The 15,872-nt window shown below is 44.7% G+C and overlaps 1 protein-coding gene across 2 annotated transcripts in view; it reads left to right on the top strand.

Moving 5' to 3' along the window:
* The first annotated feature begins 509 nt into the window (after window positions 1–509).
* The window catches only part of MTHFD1 (methylenetetrahydrofolate dehydrogenase, cyclohydrolase and formyltetrahydrofolate synthetase 1), a 41,966-nt gene continuing 26,603 nt past the window's right edge, over window positions 510–15,872 (top strand). The window contains exons 1-8 of one of the 2 annotated variants that reach the window (XM_027716636.2): window positions 510–663; window positions 9,011–9,095; window positions 11,441–11,500; window positions 12,183–12,236; window positions 12,607–12,743; window positions 12,874–12,974; window positions 13,292–13,428; window positions 14,797–14,908. In XM_027716636.2, coding sequence (XP_027572437.2) covers window positions 623–663; window positions 9,011–9,095; window positions 11,441–11,500; window positions 12,183–12,236; window positions 12,607–12,743; window positions 12,874–12,974; window positions 13,292–13,428; window positions 14,797–14,908 — 727 coding nt within the window. In that variant the 5' untranslated portion in view covers window positions 510–622. Of the gene's footprint in view, window positions 664–6,821; window positions 7,029–9,010; window positions 9,096–11,440; window positions 11,501–12,182; window positions 12,237–12,606; window positions 12,744–12,873; window positions 12,975–13,291; window positions 13,429–14,796; window positions 14,909–15,872 lie in introns of those variants that run through there. The other variant, XM_027716635.2, reaches the window with a different exon arrangement.

Genomic DNA, 15,872 nt, shown 5'->3' with positions numbered 1-15,872 from the left:
GTTCAAGGTCAGGCTGGATGGGGCTTTGAGCAACCTGCCTAGTGGAAAGTGTCCCTGCTAATGGCAGGGGGGTTGGAACTAGATGATCTCTAAGGTCCCTTCCAACCCAAATCATTCTGTGATTCTATGATTCAGCTATTAGCTTCTAGTCTTAGCATAACCTGTTATGAGTACCACAGATTCTTCTTATACTGACTCGGGATTTTCTTAAAGATACGTTTATGCAGTCGCTGTGCAGGGCCCAGCCCCGCGCACCCCTCAGCCCCAACTCCCTCCGGGGCAGCCTTCGCCCTCCGCAGAGCCGGGACCAGGAGAGGCCGGGAGCGGCGCCCGGAGGCGCTCAGGAGTCCGTTTTGGCGGCCATTTCCCCGCCGGTCTCAGCCCCGCTGCCCTGCGCGGCGGCGGGAGGAGACACGGCCCCGCCACCCCTGTGAGGGAGCCCCGGGCCGCCCCCAGCGCTGCCGGGGCGGGGCGGGGGCAGCGCTTGCGCGGCGGGGCCGGGGCCCGCCGAAAGTTCAGGGCCACGTGGGGCGGGAGTGGGGCGGCCGCGGGGGCCGCGCGTCCCGCAGTCGCTCAGGGAGCCTCGCCGCGCTCGGCTGCTGCTTCCCCGCCCTCCTCCGCCATGGCCCCCGCCGAGATCCTCAGCGGAAAGATTGTCTCCGCGTACGTACCCGGGGCCGGCCGCCCGCCCTGCCCGCCGCGCTGGGCCGGGTTCCCTCGGGCGGGAAGCTCTGGGAGCCGCGGGCGTTTTGCCCTTCGGGAAGGAGCCGGTGTGGTTGGGGAGCTGAGGAGCGCCCCTGCTCTGCTGGGGCTGTGGGGGCCTTTGCTCTGGCTCTGTGGGGGCGAATCAGGTTCGGAGGCACCCTGAAGCTTTTTAACTGCGTTGCGGTCAAAGCTCGCTTCTTCCTGGCTGGAAACTGGGAGTTGTGAGGTGCAGTACAGTGTTAAAGGTCTTCGGGAGAATGTAAAGTGCTGTCAGTGCCCCCTCCTCCCCAGAAGCCGGCGGTGAGTCTGCTGGGGTCCCTTTGGCAGCACCAGCCCCACAGAGCAGGTGGTGACCGCTCAGCATCGCTGTGCTGATGAGATTGAGATGAGATGAGATGAGATGAGATGAGATGAGATGATGAGTACCCAGGCAGGTGTGAAGCCGCCGGCTGACCTACAGCCTCTCTGTGTGTAAGCAGGGCTGTTTGGGATGCAGGAGTTGGCAACATGTGCTTTAGGTATGGTCTCTGTTCATACGGTACAGGCGTTGATCATTCCTCTTAAAAACAGAATAAGTTAATCCATGTGTGGGATAATACAAAGCTGAACGTTCACCGGTGTCCTGCCAAAGCTATTTGAAAGTTTTGGGAGACCTTAAAGGAAAAAGCTTCCTTGTACTTTTCAGCATTTACTTAACTGGTAAGCCCTGAGTATAGGTGAGCCTGTGTTGTGTCTTCTAGTTTGTTTGGTTTTCCTGCTGTCGCTCTACAGGCACATCTGATAAGAAAGCCAAATAAGTTTCCCTAACCCTAGGAAAATGCAGTGTAATGTTTCCATTACATTCTGTGCAAACAGAGTTTGGTTAGGTAGGTTCATTGGGTACCTCCTGTCTATAATCAGGGAATTCAGACAGAAAGGGTGAGTTTGAAATGGCATGAAGTAGTCTCAGAAAAGCTGTTAGTCCTGCCCTTAGATTGCTCTGGACAACACAGCTACATCTAACCAACAGTGGAGCAGTTCTGAAAAGTAGGCCTAATGTGCCTGGAATCTGAATATCCATGATGAAAGTCTGCCTGCGTATTTTTTACCTGGTAATTTTTGGGCCAGCGCCAGCTGTGTATTGCAGTCTCTCAGCCTTATGTGCTTCATTCCACCTGATCCTTTTGGCAGTGTTGAAGCCAGCACACTGCAATGCCTGTGCACGCTGCTGGTGGGAGTGATTTGCCTGTTGGAGGTTTCTTTTCTGGCTTAGAAAGTGACCCTGAAATGCAGTGGGTCCTTTCAAGCTACACATTATTGCTGTTTATAAGTGACTAGAAACCAGAAAGATGCTAGTTTGGGTACAATGAATGTGTTTTGAGCTTTCACATTAAAACTTTTAGCTTCCTTGGCTGTGCATGTTGCATTACTTACTTTATTTAAATTTAAATTTATTTAAATTGGTGCATTTTTTATAGCTGTTTGTTTTCTGTATTATAGTAGCAGCTATAAACAAGCAGTTTTCAGAGATGGGGACGTTCATGATGTGCAAATACCTGAGAAGAGGCATGAGCTTTTAACAGGCACATATAGGAGAAAGGTTTGCTTAGCTTCCAGCACATCTCTAAGGTGTTTGGCTCAAGTCTGTCTTCCAGAGTCATCAAATCTTGACCTGAAGGCACCACAAAATGAAAAAAATAATGGCAGCTGTCCTTCAGTTCCTTTATTTCTGCTGTATTTATGTCCAGTGTAGCAAAAACGTCTTACCCCACAGGAGTGGACCTTGCCTAGTTCTGCCTTTTCCTAGTGGAATATTTGAAGGAGGCTTGAGGAATTGGGCTATCTGCCCTGCAGACACCTGTACCTTTCTTCCAGATTCTCTAGAGAAGTGCTGGTCCAGAGAATTCTCATTATCCAGAGTTCATCTCCTGGTCAAGAGTCTGGCAGCAGCAGCAGCAGAAGCGACAGGCATATGGTTGTTCTAAGAATTTTCACTTGAATTGCCTGTTGTAGAAAGGCAGTGTCCCTGACTTTTCATCAACTGCAAAACCTTTTCAGTCACTATCTTTTAGGGGGTGGGTTTTGTTACTTTACCCTTTAATCAAGCAAAAATATTTGTTTATAAGTCAGACAAATATTGACAAATTAGGTGAATCAAACAAGTAGTGCTCCATCTACATAATTCTGTGTTTTTGTGTGTGTCTCAAATCTCAACTCATAATTATTGTGAACTTTCTTCTCCAGCCACTGAGCACCCCTTCCTCAGAGACAGACAAAAGAAATACCTAATTCACAGTCACACCAGCTATTTAAACAAAAATCGGGTAGATAGTGGCATTATAATTCTTGTAAAGAGAATAAATACTTTGAGAGAGTTTGCTTGCCTCTATAAATAAGGAAAACTTGATAAAGTTAATTCACACCCTAAAGTCTTGGAAGGCTCAAAAAAGGTACAAAGGAAAATTGACATTTTCAGTGGCTTTGAGTATTACCTGTGAGGATAGTGAATGTGGTTAGGTTGTGGATGGGAAGGAGAACACAGAAGATGTGGTTTTCTGTACAGGATTTTAGTGTTGATGTTAATGCATCTCTCAAAGGCTGCTTCTCTCAGTACACACAAACTCTTGTGCTGGAACAGTCTGTGAAAGATATTAAATGTTGGATGGGTTATGCATCAGTCTGAGCTGGCTAGTTACCTCAGGCTGGCTTTCCTCTACTTGTCTGAGTGTCTGTTTAGTAATTAGTCGTTAGATTTTGCTACAAGTTAAATTGGCCTTATTGGCAAATGAGTTGCAAGAGACAAGTTATTGTGTAACAGCACAGTAAACAAATGATTAGTAAGGAGAAGAGAAGCAGTGCTTTAAGTATGCAGAATATGGAGCGTTGAAGGTAATAAAAATACAGTGTTATACACCTTTTATTGCTAGTATTCCCTGAAAAAAACCAACCTTTGTTTCTGTGTCTGAAATAGATACTCAGAGTAAAACATGGTTGTGGCTCTTCTTTACAGCTCATGTCCACTGCAGTGAGCTGTGTGTTCACTCTTTACCATCTGAAAGAGCCTAGGTTTGGAAACCTCTAGCTTGGCCTGAATTGGTTGATAGCACCAGGAACGGACCAACATTCCTGGTCCAGAAGAGTGGCTGATGAGTCGTGATGACAGGGAAGACTTAACAGCCCTCACAGCCACTAGGGATAGGGGAAGTAGTGCATTGAGTTTAAAGAACTGGATATAGCAATGGTCAGGCTCAGCTTATAACTGGAGGTAACAGTGCAGTAAACAACTCCTCAGCATTTTCAGACTGGAACTCAAAAGTTTTTTGGAGTTCCTATTGAAACTCCAGGTAAATGTGTTCTGAACTGAAAAGTTCCCCTATCTGTGAGATCTCATTTACCAGATCCTACCCAGAATGTTTCAGGCTTGCACTGAAGGATGCCACACTATGGATGTGCTAAATTAAAGTGAACTGTCAGTGTCACTGGGTGGCCCCAATTATGAGCAAGAGCCCCTTGTGTTTGGTGCTGTGCAGACACAGAATTTAAACAAAATGGGGCCCTGCTCTGAAGAGGTGATAAGGTAAGAGAAAACACTGTCTGGTGGACAACAGGGTCACAGTGCTGTGATCTGTGCACCAGGCTGGATGGAAGGGAAAGAACATTTGTTCCTTTGGGGAACGAATAAAATCTCACTATCGCTCCTTGTGAAGACAAAGCGTTGTAGAAGGGCCTAGAGTATTGTCTGGAATGCCTGCAGCCCCACAAAGGTGGATTGAGTCTTTATCTGTTTCTCATGTGTTTTCCTCTAATTAAATCATGTGATAGTTGGGTGTTGTATGAAGTATCCGTTTTGGGAAGCAGACCTGGTTAGAGTCATTAATGTTGCAGCATGGAAAGCTGATCATGACAGTTCATGGTATCATTACTCATCTTTGGGGCAAACTCTTCTAAGTTTTAAAGACTCACCTTTATGTTAAAGTTAAACTCTGTTGTTCTGTTGGCAGCCAGCCACATTTAGAAGTGACTCAATTGCTGCCTCTCCCATCCCCTACAGATGATTGCTTTTGCAACTCAGACCCACGTTTAGATTTGTTTGTAGACCACCTTGGATTAAAATTCCAGACATGATGAAAAAGCATCTAAAAAAGCAAAAACACCTTCATGTATTTATCTGGTCTGAAGAAGGCTCATGAAAATATTTGAGCTGGCACAACCAAAAAAGTGGTTAAAAGCCTTGGGAGCATGGAAGTGGTAGAAAGTAGCAGACAGTTCTCCTAGGAGATAATGACAGTGTGCCAGGATCATGCAGTGGTGGAGCATGAGACCGAAGGGTGGGAGACTTGTGAACTGGTTCCAGCTCTCTTGTCTAAGTGGTGTCTTCCCTCAACTGGAGACATCTGTTGAATTGCCAGCTGTGATGGACTTTCCCAAGGCATTTTCCATCCCAATGTCACTTCATTCACACAGCCAAGCTGTGACTCCCATGAGGAGAGACTCCTCATTAGGGTACCAGTGGGGTGTTTTGTGGTGTGGTTGCTTGCAGCCTCTTCACAGCGTTTGAAGGTAATGCAGTTGTCCTGTGCTAGGACATGGTGCCACGGTGGCTTGGAGAAGGGAGAGCTTGTTTGTCCACGCTACAGCGTTGATTTGTCGTGGGAGAAACAGAAGGTGAGCAGTGGCAGTGCTCCAGGCTGTAAGGAGGAATGGCTGCAGGGACAACAGCTGTGACCAGGATGGTGCAGGACCTGGGGAGGACCATCACCTTCATACAGCCATTTCTGCAGGGCTGCAGCAAGAGCGTTTCTGCTGCATGTTTCTGAAACCCTGGGGGAATCTATGATCCAGGCAGTAAGGCCTAACCCTCCTCTTTTGGGGACAGGCATCTTCTAGAACATCACTGTCTCTGAGGAGGTGTTTGCCAGGTCCTGTGTTTGGCAGTATCACATAGACCCCGGACCCTATTACTCACAGAAGGGACAGAAGCACAGCCTGATGTCACCTTCAGTACAGTGCCACCAGATGAGCAATGTGTGTACATAATCCCACAGGTGTGGGGGGGAGTTTGTGCCTGGCATGGGAGCTGTGCTTCTCTCTCCATTTGCAGCAGAGCTGGAGGAGTGTGGTTTGTCCTTTGCTGTTCTGGGAAATTCACTTAATGAATTTAAATTCAAGTCACTGTTGCAGCCTAGAGAAAGAAAGGCTAACAAGTTCTTTAATCTTTGGAGCTGGCTGTTGCATTGTATGCTTAGAGCCATGTGCTGTCCTTGACCTGTGTGGACCCTGGACTCTTGTTTGCTGTGTGAGTTTGTTTGTGGAAGGGCATATGGGCACAGGAAGGGTCTCAGTCAGAGTGAAGGCTTTTGGAGAAACAGCCACAGAGAATTGCAAATTTTTTGTTTGAAGACTTAAAAGAATTTTCACATAGCTAGTAAAAAAGTGGTGTTGGTTTATCAATATGAACTTTTATCTTTGGGAAGACCTGCAGACTGTATCTCTAAATAGCTGCTGAACAGTCTTGCAAAGATTATTTTATAAGGTTTTTGTAAGTCTGCAGAATTAAAACAAGGATTTTTTCATTTTTTCCTGAATTTTCTCTCAAACCTTTGCCCCTGAGGCTTTTGTGGTCACTGGAGAGCAGTGGTGCCTAACACTAGGTGGCTGTCTAACAAGTGATTTCTTGATTCAAGGCTCCTAAAGCAAATCAGCACTGACAGCACCACTTTCCTGTGTTTGTGTGTTACCTTTCTTCTGTAGCTTGAAGGGGAAGTGAGCTAGTGCCTAATTACAGAAAATGACAGCAATGTGAATAGATGTGGCTCCTGGGGGTAAAACCACACCACAGCCCTGCTTCACAGAGGGCAGGGGAAATTGGGTGGGTTGTTACTCTTCAGCTGAGAGGACTGGAATAAAAGTAATACCTAGACCTGGGACCCTTTCCAGCTGGCTGTCCCTTACGAGGGCATCATAAATTGTAATACATTTCATGTTTGTTTGCATTTCTTTTTGTTTGCACACACCAGTGCTGCCTTTTCCTTACTGAAACACTAGAGACTGTTCTCAAAAATAGTTCCCTCTAAGAGCTGCCCACAACTCCAGCTCACAGACCACGTGCAGGGGCCTTCTGATGCTCCTCGAGATTGTTTTGTTGTTGTTACAGGCTGTTCGTGATCCAGCTCAGGTGCCTTCACTAGGGGCTTACAGCCGGACTGTAAGGAGAGGCAGTTGGTGATTTTGCTGCCCAGGAGATGAACTTTTGTCACTTAAGCACGAAGAATTGCTAGGACAAGCCTTGCTATGACACTATTCTCTGAAATCATCAGCCAGTCTTGGTGTCAAGTCATCTTGAGGTAATAGCCAAAGGAAGCCTCGGAATTACTGTTTCTTAACGAAGGCTGAAAACAGCCTCTTCTGCTGAAACTTGTTAAGAGACACTGAACCACTTGGCCAGACACCTATAAATACTCTGAAGCTGCTCCTTAGTTGCAGCAGAGCTCTGACTGTGTGACTTGGGATGCAGCAGGAGAGATGTATGATTTGGGATATAGCTGGAGACTGTGATTCCCCCTGACATGAGACTGGGAACAGCCTTAGGGCTGCTTCTGGCTGGGCCAGCTGCAGCCACCCCCTGGGATCAGTGCTGCTGGGTTGCAGCAGAGCGTGTACTGCTCCCATTTCCCTGTCTTCCTGCCTCTGGCATTTCTGATTTGGAGCTTATAGTTGCAGGGTAGAGTTGGCTTCACTGGCTTTTTGTCATCCTGCAGTTTCCCCATGTGGCAGGAATCGCAGCCTCCCAGCTGGTGTCAGCTGCTTACTCTGTCCCTGTACCCTTGCTGTTCACATTTTTAATGAACTGGCAGCCACAGCACATCCTCCAGTCTGGGAAATCTGGTTCCGCTTGGGAGGTAACAGATCTGGTGATACTCATTTGAGGGTAGAGCAGCATGAGGAGACCACCTGTGTTTTAAATGGAAGGGTGTTTGGCACAGGGTGGATTTGTTAATTGTGATGGTGGCACCTTCTCATCTCTGAGAATAACGGGTGCAACATGGGCTGGAGATCATGTGGAGGACAGACCCCTCAAGCCTCTGATGTCCTGTGGGGTTTTGCTTACCTGGCTTTTGCTTCTGAGTATTTCTTACATGTGCCACATGTGCCTCCTTTCAGTGCCATGAGCCCATAAGATGGTCAGTTGTTCTCTCTGAATCCCAACTGCCTCTGGTGAGGACACAGAGCGGTGGTGCTGGTCTGCACCTGGGCTTTTGACAGAATTTCTGATTTGAAAAAGCAAGTTGGGCCTGGCACCAGGACCTCTTCCCCTCCACCTTCCCTGGTGAAGGATCATGCATGTGGGGCCAGAGAGTGGTTGAGAAATTAGCAGTGCAAGGATGGGGGAAGGTGGTGACTTTTGAGTGGCTTTTGAGCTTTCTGTGGCTAATCTGTCAGTGATGGGTACTCATCTCTAAAACATTCCCTAGTAAACTATGAGTTTACATCCGAGCTAGAGTAATTAATCAATGAATCCTCTCATACTCTGTTTCAAAGTTGTGTTTTAACTGTATTCTTAAACTTGCCTTTACTGAAGAGTTAATCTGAGTTGTGCACCACGATTTAGCTACCTTTCCTCACTTCTGTCCACCTCCCATTCTCCTTTGTGCTTTCATGGCAAAATCTTGGTCTTGTTTGGAAGCCCTTGGGCTGGGGGCATTTTCTCACTCAGAAGCACACTGGGGGCAGGAAGGTGCATGTAGCACTGCAGCCAGTCCAGCCTGGGTTAGGCCAGGCAGACAAGAAATAGAAACGCATAGTATTGACCAGCTGCAAAAGAGGGGTATCTTTGAGTACCTCTTGCTTGTTTAGTTATTTTCCAGATTTTTACCATTGTAGATTCATCATCCTTTACCAGGACAGTATGTGTGACAGTCTTAACTGGTGCCTGTGGAAGACAGGTAATTTCAGTACAGCATATGTGGAAAGAGGAGTTCCTTTTGAGAAGGGAGTTTGAAATTCATGGGGTTTCCATGCCAGTTTTTGAACTTTTTTTTACCCTTGTATCCTATGTGACCATGAACAGGAGGGTGAAGCAGCACAATGTGGACTTAAAAAAAAAATATTTAAATATGTTTGAATGAACCTGGTTCCAAAGTGTCTTAATCATTTATGGACATCAATCTTATTTGGACATTGCTGGGACTTGTGTACTCAAGGCATAACTATGTGTTTGCCAGTCTGCCCATCTGTCACCTTTTCAACTCATGACTTATCACTGTATCAGAAGTCAGTCCCTTGATTAACTTCTACTTTTTTTTTTCTTTTTTCTTCCCCTCTTCAGGCAAGTGAGAGACAGACTGAAGCAGCAAGTTCTTGAGATGAAAGAGAAATTTCCAGGCTTCAGACCGGGACTCGCAATTTTGCAGGTATTGTTTTCTTTAATGACAGCTACAGAAAATCTGAGTTGCTTTGCAATGGTAAGTGCACAGCTGATGAGCTTCATCAAAGCTGGCTTGCAGTGGAAGTATTTTATAAAGAACAGAAGACCAGAGTTCTCTGTGGGATGGTAACACAGTTCTGCAGTGTCTTTTCCCAAAGTACTGGGGCCCAAAAACATTTCCGGGTTTTTCAGTTGGTTTTTTTTTCTTCTGTCAGACCCTGTTCTCTGTTTGAGTGTTGTGTTTGTGAAATGGTGAAAGTAAGCTGCTTGCCTATTAACAGTGCTTGTAGACTCTGTTCCAAGTCTCTGCACTTGAGTGAGCCCCAAAGGCTGTCAGCTTTCAGAGATGTGTTTGTAGCAGAAAACTTCCAAGTGGGGTGTTTATTAAGGGATTTGGTCTGCTGTTGTGTCAGAACATGGAGACATAAGAGGGGCAGAGGAGGAGAGAGAACCCAACCAAAACTACCTTTGGCCAACATGGCTTTGAGTGCAGGGGATGAAACAAAATCCCATTTCTGAATTGGATGTCTGTCAGAAGTGTGAGTAAGTGTTAGAGTCTACACAGAAGTGCTTGCAGAGATAAAAAGCACTCAGTCAATACAAGGGTTTGGCCTGTGTTTGGCAGAACTTTTTTGCCCTTACAGCTGTAAAAAATGGAAAGCCTTTATGCTTATATCAGAAGGTGAGTGGCAGTAGCACGTGTCATGTAACAGGAAGGAACTGTGTGTCCACGAAGGAATTTAAGTGGCTGCTTAGAGAAGTGACTTTTGTCCTTATTCAGTGTTCTGGGCTCCTGCAGAGCTTTTGGTGCCTGTCTGAGAATTCTAGTGCTGATACCACCATAGCACACAAAGGCCACGCTCCTCTTTGATGCCAGAAACAAATTTGTGTTTGTATTTTGGGGTTTTTTTTCTGGTTTTGTTTTCCACTGGCTTTAAGAAGGATGTCTCTACAGAAGATTTGTCTTCAGGTGCTTAGAAGGAAGTAGGAAAGTTTTTTAAATAAAATTAATTAGGAATGCTTTGATGAAAGTTGCTGAACTGTTGACCTCATGAACTGTCTTCAAAAATTGTTGTCTTGTTGGGTTATTGGATTTTTTTCATGGCCTGTGCTGTCTTTAATCCTGGATTGTCTCAGAGTCCTTCACAACCTGTAAAGCTCTTTGGCTGTCTGACACTTTTGTAAGCTGCCAAACAGTCTGGGCTTGGAGTTCATCTCTAATACTGATATTCACTGCTGTTATCCTTCAGTGAAGTCAGGACAATGAGCTGTTTCTGATATGTAGCACCCCACACAACATGTGCTCTTTTCTTGGGAGGCATCTGGTGTCCTCTGAGCTCAAAAAAACAAAGTCAGTTAATCTTTATTGTTTTGCCCTGTAGTCAGGAACGTCCCCATTTGCACAGTATCTGTGTTGTGTTTGCTGACATCTACTGAAGCTTGCACTCTTCCTTCATTTCTGCCCTGTACAAGGCATACCTTTTCCTAAATCCATCAGATTTTACAGGGGAGACAGCCCCTTTGTCTATACCTGGGGAGGAAGAACCAGTGTTTGCTGGGTGATCAGTCAATACAGTCACCCCTGCAGCTTGTAAATCCGTGTGAGAACCAGGGATGACTGTACTAGGGAACAGGGTTTCAAGAGTTTGCTTATCAGCTTTTCCTTATTTGCCCCTCATTTTCTTAAGGTTAGAAGGAGTATTACCTTTAACAAAGCATACTGGATGATGCAAGCTGTCTCCTGAAAGGCAGTTGTACTGGAAGCACCCAATACTGCCAAAAACTACAGGCATTTGTTCCACTTGCTGCTTTCTCTTTGTGCATCACTTTGTTCTTATTTTGTTTTTTGCTTGGCAGGAAAATTCTCAAGGTTTGAAACAGCAGTGGAAGAAATGTCTCCATCAAAGCACACATATGTGCATAAAATTAGGATTCTTGGGTATCAAAGAGGCTCAACTTATCTGAGAGCCTTAATCAGATAATTGAATGTTATCAGCACCTGCTGATCATGTTAATTAGTTAAGGATTTAACTTTCTCAGATCAGATGGCAGGGAGTATTTTCTGCTTTGGAGACCACTGTGTTTCTAAGGTTTTTCAACAGGTGCAAATGTTTATTTAGGAGATCAGACAACTTGTCTTTAGCTGCCTCTTACTTGAAAGAACATTTCCCTCTTAGCTCCAGCTACTTATGGCCTCCATCAGTGTCTTTTAGTTATCCAAGAATACCTCTCTCTCCTTGATGCAGCTCCAAGGAAGCTGAGGGTTAAGCCCATCTCAGCCTGTGTCTGGGTCTCTATTCTGTGCTGTGATTCAACTGTCTTCATCCTTAGGTTGGAAATCGGGATGATTCGAACCTCTACATCAATATGAAGCTGAAGGCTGCTGCTGAGGTAATGGCCAGACTTTTGGTACTGCTTTTTACCTTCCTAAAGTCAGTCAAATCTGATTATGAAAATCCAGATGCAAATCAAATAGTTTTGTCTAAGCTTTGCCCAAGCTTTGCCCATGTTGGAGAAACCAGTGTTGGCCTGAATTCCTTGTTATAAGGACGCAGTGTGTTTGTGTAACCTGAGAGCCAGGTGGGGTGCACTGGTCACAGCAGCATGAGTTGGTGCCACTTTGTATGTGATCATCACAGATTACATGTGTCTGAAGTGCTGATGCTCTGTCTTTCCTGGCCTGTGGCCTTATGCCACAAGTTGCCTTGTGTCTGTCACTGAGTGGTACCTTACATGCTACAGCAGGGCAGAAACATAGTTGAGTCCCCATTTCCCTAGGTGCCTGGCACCTTCTCTGCTGGCACTTCAAGGCAATCTGCTGTCAAGCAAAGATGATGTTGTTCATGTCAAAAGGTGAATAGGACAGTTAAAGAACGGACCAATCTAAGCAGGCAAAGCACTAATCTTTTTCTTGGTGGTGTTTCTGAATAATAGGATTGTAGCCACAGAAACAGGAGATAGACCTGGGAAATGTGACAGAACACAGCTGTGTTTGAGCTGGATAGAAAGATTAGCCAGATCAATCAAATGTCAATTCAGAAATGAGATAATTTGTTGTTATTCTCATTTGCAGATTGGGATCAGTGCCAATCACATAAAACTGCCAAACACAGCAACAGAAGCTGATGTAAGTAATATAACCAAGTGACGAAAAAACATATAACTTTGGTGTTGAGCTCAAGGTACGAACTTATATTTGCCTTGTCATTGGATAAAAAAAGACCACTTGCCCATAGATATTAAGTCACGAGAAAAGAGCTGGAACCTGTTGAGATGTTTGGGTTTTTTTAAGAAAACTAAAACATTACAATGTAAAATTTAGGGGCTTTAACAGCTTTTTTTTTTTAATTAAAAATGTGAGTGATATGTATTGTTGAGTGGAAAAACTAAACGTAAAGTGCGTATCTTTTAATCCAGATAGAATGATGTTTTTTCCTTTACATCAGTCATGTTTCAGGTTATCAGCCATTAGTTTTTTTGGTCTTTGCTTGTTGTAGGTGCTCAAGTGCATTGCCTCTTTGAATGCAGACCCTGCTGTTCATGGCTTTATAGTGCAGCTGCCACTCGACTCCGACAAACCCATCAACACGGAAAAGATAACCAATGCTGTTGCACCTGAGAAGGATGTGGATGGGTAAACTGACTTCACCCCTGGAGAGCACGACAGCTACTCCAGAAAACCCTTTTTGTTGTTTTTCCTTTTCTTTTGAATGGTGGTCGTGGGGCTGGGAATCTTACTTGGCCTTTATTCTTTCAAAATGCAGCTTAAGTAGCATCAATGCTGGGAAACTCTCTAGAGGGGACCTCGGAGACTGCTTTATTCCGTGCACGCCAAAGGGATGCATGGAACTTATCAGGCAGACAGGTAAGGAGGCTTCCATACATTATTCATGAGTGCAGTGATCTTCAGTAAGTGGAGAAACTACGCACATTGCAAGGCTGTGCTTCACACTGAAACTTCTGTCGAGATGCCACATTTCCTTTTAAGTAGTAAAAGAACTAGTTTTAAAACAGTTTTTCCTTCCTCCCTCCCAACTCACACACAACAAAGAAGAAAAATAGTGTTCTGAAGTACCAGGGCCGGACTTAAACGGACCAAAAGACTCCAGAGCAGTCTGAGTTAGTTTGTACTGGGATGCACAATGACCTGTGTTTACTCTCTCCTGACTCTCTGTGGCGCAGGTGTCCAGGTCACAGGGAAAAGAGCCGTAGTGATCGGTCGCAGTAAGATCGTTGGTGCTCCCATGCACGACCTGCTGCTCTGGAATAACGCAACAGTCACCACCTGCCATTCCAAGACCTCCACCCTGGCTGAGGAGGTAGGAACAGGCTGGAGGTGTTTGATGTGCGTTGCTGCTCAGTGTCTTGCTGCTCTGAGTCATTAGATCTGGGGTGTCTTTCATCTGAAACAGTTTCACAGTCCTGCTCACTGCATGGTTGTGTAAATACTTCTGCTGGAATAGCATCCTGATTATTTTTGGCACTGAATTAGAGGGGTTTAATTATAACAATAAAATTATTATTTTGGGGTTTTTTGAGCAAGGGCTGAGATTTAATTATCCCTTCCTAATCTCTGTGTAGGGGCTGGCAAGACAGCATATGTGTTTGGCTTTTTTTTTTTACCAAAAAGGCCAAGTGGTCTTCTGCTCTAATGGCTAAGAAATGCTAGGCCAAATGATTTCTCAGTTGGTTTGTTTTTTTCAGTCTATTTTCTATCACCGGGAGTTGGTACCATTTTCCTCTTTAGCAGTGAGCGTGGCAGAAATAGTGTGTTGCTGTGCTGCCACCTACTTAGATTTTGTAGAGCCATCAACACTGCCAGGCTCTGTAGGCAAGTATTAAAGCTGAAAAGGGAGTAGGTGTATTTGAATTTAACTCAAAAAGATCAGAAATGCTGCAATCCTTCATGCCATTAAGTTGCTGTTCAGTAAGACCATCATTAGGTTGATTAAAAATTGAAGTGCTGATTCTTAATGAAATCTAAAAAATAGCTTATCTCCCTTGAAGATTAAAAGAAAATTCCAAGCGAAAGCAGCTTCCGAAGCAAACATGAATGAAGCAATGCAGGAACTGACAACGAGCTTTAGTCAGAGTCTTTAACACCAGCTTCATGACCAGATCTGTCAAATTCAGTACTCCCTGAACACATATTAGTGCTGAAAAACAGTCAGCTTCCCCTGGAGTTGTGTGTTACAGAGTCCTGGACATGAAAACCACAAGACAGTGCTGCCACAAGTGAAGTGCTGCCTGGTTCTGTGCAGGGGTTGTTCTTGGCTGCTGTCTGATGAGGGCTGGGTATATTTCTAGCACTGAATGTGCAGGGATGTTTGAAGGGAGGAAGGGAAGAATATGCAGAAGGTTTTAATTTTATCTAAATGTAGTCTATATGATCCACTTGGGAATCATGGAGGAATTCAGAGGAGGTTTTGAAGTGTTGACTAGCAATAGTTCAGGGTAGGAGTGTGAAAATAAGCCATAATTTCTGGCTGCAGGATTTTCTCCTTGCCAAGGAACTGCCAGCTACTTTTAATTGCTGACAATGCCCTTCCAGCCCTCTGATGGCAGTGGGTGAGCACAGTTTCACTGCAGTTGCAGCTAATCTGAGTTGCTGCTGAAGCAGCTCTGCGTTTTTCCACTGCTGGTGTGATACGCAGTTGTTTATTTGTTGGGTTTTTTTGTTTTAATAGGTTGGCAAAGCTGATATCCTGGTGGTTGCAGCTGGTAAAGCTGAAATGGTAAAAGGTGAATGGATCAAACCTGGAGCAATTGTAATAGACTGTGGAATTAACCATGTGCCAGGTGCGTGGGTAATGTATAAGGAGTGGGGATGTGTTTATTTGTATATAAATGCAGTTGCTAAGTAAGTTCATGAATACTGTTTCCTTGGAGTTTCTAGTCCATGTGGACTTCTTTATCTTCTGTCTTAAGTAATGATGGCAATCTCTGAAGATGCCAGAGAAAAAAAAAGCTGGTCTGAAGTACTGCCCTAAAGCAGATCAGTGACAGTTTTGATTCTGCCTTCAACGAGGCTGATGATTAATAGAAGAAAGAGGAGGCCTAGGAAACATTACAACAGAATATCCAACTACACACTAAAGTCTTGCTGCTCTTGTCACTTGTGAGTGTATGGCTTTGCTGTCATTACTTTGCAGTTAGATCTCATGAAGCTGTTCTGTTTGAGATACAGAAATGACAAGCAGTCTCTTTAAAAGTAGCTGTGGGTTTGTTGAATCACAGCATTAATTTCTTAGGCTTGAATGGCTGTTATCTTGAAACAAAGCAGATTCTGCAAGAGTATTGGTGACAGTGGCTCTGGCATAGAATAAAGTGCTTTAACACAATGGATTTTAGGGTAGGGTTTCACTTAGCTACTCCTTCCTTATAGAGGAGGTACAGACAGTCTGGCAATTTCTGTTTTCATCTCGTTTTAAATCCAAATTACAGATATTGAATGATATGGAAAATTAGTCACTCTCTCTGTGCTACACCCACAAGGCTTTTAAAAGGTAGTTTTCATAATTAATCAGTCATTTTGTTGCCATTATTTAACAGAATGTAAAGAAATTTCTGTTCAGCAGTCTTGTTCCTCAAAGGTGACATTGAGCTGCATTTAAAAACATTGGTCCTCAGTCTAATTAAAATTAAAAAGTCATCTGCCGTTGCTGTTTGTTGCTGGGTGTATTTGTTCCAAGCTACCCAAACTTAGGCTGTTTGCCAAAACCCACAGGGTCACTGCTGATGTGCATGAAGCAGAATGGCTCGG

The sequence above is a fragment of the Pipra filicauda genome, unplaced genomic scaffold, assembly GCF_003945595.2.
Source record: "Pipra filicauda isolate LSUMZ 115617 unplaced genomic scaffold, ASM394559v2 scaffold151_size3305965_pilon, whole genome shotgun sequence".
Classification (NCBI taxonomy): domain Eukaryota; kingdom Metazoa; phylum Chordata; class Aves; order Passeriformes; family Pipridae; genus Pipra; species Pipra filicauda.
This window is presented reverse-complemented; position numbering and strand designations above follow the sequence as displayed.